At 40.3% G+C, this 2500-nt stretch overlaps 1 protein-coding gene across 2 annotated transcripts in view; it reads right to left on the reverse strand.

The window, feature by feature from the left end:
* The window catches only part of LOC138009496 (protein SSUH2 homolog), a 41130-nt gene that overhangs the window by 19332 nt on the left and 19298 nt on the right, over nt 1-2500 (reverse strand). Inside the window, exons 11-13 of one of the 2 annotated variants that reach the window (XM_068856534.1) lie at nt 1683-1791; nt 1351-1455; nt 1-348 (exon numbers count right to left, since the gene is read on the reverse strand). The exon at nt 1-348 is cut by the window's left edge and continues 1619 nt beyond it. The exons of the other annotated variant lie outside the window; for it this stretch is intronic. Of the exons in view, the coding sequence (XP_068712635.1) occupies nt 202-348; nt 1351-1455; nt 1683-1791 (361 nt within the window). The 3' untranslated portion in view covers nt 1-201. The remainder of the gene's footprint in view (nt 349-1350; nt 1456-1682; nt 1792-2500) is intronic. 2 annotated transcript variants of the gene reach the window in all.

Consider the following 2500-nt stretch of genomic DNA (forward strand, 5'->3'; position numbering starts at 1 on the left):
ACATATTTTCAAGGGAACCAACCAAAATTGAAGTAATCTATCAGACAACTTATAAATTTCCTTTACTTGACTAAAAACCCCATAATTTTCCCATTAATTAAAAACAATCCTACTTTCTGGTTGTCACACCAGAACAAGGCGCTGTGACAAGTCAAATGTGTGACACGTCACGTATGTCACGTCACGTATGTCACGTCATTATTACAAAATACTGCAACCACAACACCACTGTTGAGGGTAGTCCGGTGCGTATACTTTTTGATCGAGACCGAAAACCCAGAAGCTACTTGATGTCTCTTTCCACTGGTAATCAACCTCGGATACGGGAACAGCACGGAGTACGTGACGCTGTGGAACCAAAACAGAGACATGTTACCAAAGTCACGCCATCACACTTGTACCACTAAAGTCCAGTGCGTGATACAAGGCAAGAATTTGCTCCTCGGGTCGCTCTGCAACGTCACAATCGCAAGTTTTAATTCAATTATCGAAAGCGTTCAAATTTAATTTAGTCCCATCACTGACTTCACAACACCCTTCGCGCGATTTTTGTTTTCGGTGAAAAAAGAAATCAAAACGCGGATTCAATAACACGTGACATACCACTAACAGAAGGAAAACGAACTAATTTTGAATACGTCACAACCTTGCAATCTGATCTCTCAGCACTTTTGCATGAGCGGAAGCGATGTACCAGTAAATGCTTAAGAACAAAGTTCAAAAGTTGTCTTGAAAATTATGTTATAGTTATGTGGATATTCAATTAAGCGATCAAGAAAAATTAAATTGTTGCTACTTTTAGTCATTAAAATCGTTATTTTCAAGTAGGCCACAAAATTAGACAAACATCTACAGGTCTACGAGTAATGCAAGAAGTCATATTCTGCGCAACTCTGGGATCATTCGCACTTTTAGACTCCGCTGTCACTAAATTGCAAATTAGAATCAAGAAATAGATCGCCAGTATTTTGACAGAGTACGCGTACAAGCTACAATTTTCAATATGGCGGCCGAAACGCTTGCGTCCCAGCATTGCGTTACTATGTGGTATCCAGGCACATGACCTAATCAACAACGTCAACACATTAATGTGTCTCTTTTTAATTTTGTTTTTCTGCGATTGGTGTCCACTTATATATTTATTCACGGTGTGTATGTCATTCCATGTATGTTGACTTAATATCCAAATTCACTCTAACAATGTAACTGTTACCTCTCTCTCTCACTTGCGTGACAAAAGCGGGCGGTTCGACTAACTCAGAAGGGACTGCGAGAAGTCGAGTGGAAACATGTCTTCAAATCTTAAAAGCGTCACCCTTTTGTTAAAACTAATTGGCCCTTTCTAATTACCTGTAACAGGATCCGCTTTGAAGGCCACTTTTGGCTGTGTTCATCCACAAGTTTCTTTGAACCAATGTTCACTTGCGGCTCAAAAAAGTCGGTAATTGGCCACACCTGTCAAGGGAAGAACCCTACATTGAGAACTTGACGTAGTGTGGGCCCTAGAGGTACAAACAATACTCAATCTATTGGAAGACGCCTTTGACGCAATTAATTCGAAGAGCAGAAATACTCTAACATTTTTTCTATAACATCTACCCCAAATCGTCAACATTCACACTAAAGTGACTGAACTGCCCCTCAATTTCCATATCAAAAGCAAACAGTAAATCGCAACAAACCCTGGGTAATTCTTGGCTGAATAATTCAGTTCCTTGGGAACCGACAACAAGTTCATCAGGAATCTGGTGGCTTATTTGCCCAACAACGTGGTTTGATACGTTGTTTTCCCTAAAACAAAACGGAATGGGCCATTTCCGAGTTGCTGTTTGTCTCGCTTTCGAAGCGAGTCTTGGCTCTCATCTATTCAAATGGAAATGAGTTTGATTTGCATAAAAACACGCAACTCATCTCCATTTGAATGGTTGTGCACTAGGACTTGCTTTGAAACTGAGGCATGCAGCAACTCGGAAATGGGCTATTAATTGACAGATGCACTAAAAGTTACAGCCGATACAAATGCGTTTCGTTGTTCACGTGATACTATAACCAAAAAATCAATTCTTGTTTTTATAAATGGATTTCAAACCTGTGTTAACGAAACACCACATCTTTCACGTTTTAAGTCTTGATTTCAAAACGACACCTGTTTATTTTCACTGAAAATCTCCTATTTAATGTCCGCCATTACTAACTTTAAAATCTTGAGAGAGCTGGGTCGAGGAGAAAATGACGTCAAAGACTCACTAGTTTATGAATACTAATCATTCCAATCGCAGCCAGGTGATCTGGTGACGTAATGTGGAGGAGTCGGAAGAAAAATTTTAACGCCGTATCCCACAACCGCGCGGGGCCTTTAGATGTCCCTGCAGTACCTTCCATCGCCAAAACTCAACAGATCATTACGTGTCTACCACATTTCCTGTTACTGAATAAACAGTAACCTCGCCTCTGCTATGTTGAATTAAAAAATAAGGCCGCGCGTGGTTGTGGGATACGG

The sequence above is a fragment of the Montipora foliosa genome, chromosome 7 (genome assembly GCF_036669935.1).
Source record: "Montipora foliosa isolate CH-2021 chromosome 7, ASM3666993v2, whole genome shotgun sequence".
Lineage (NCBI taxonomy): Eukaryota > Metazoa > Cnidaria > Anthozoa > Scleractinia > Acroporidae > Montipora > Montipora foliosa.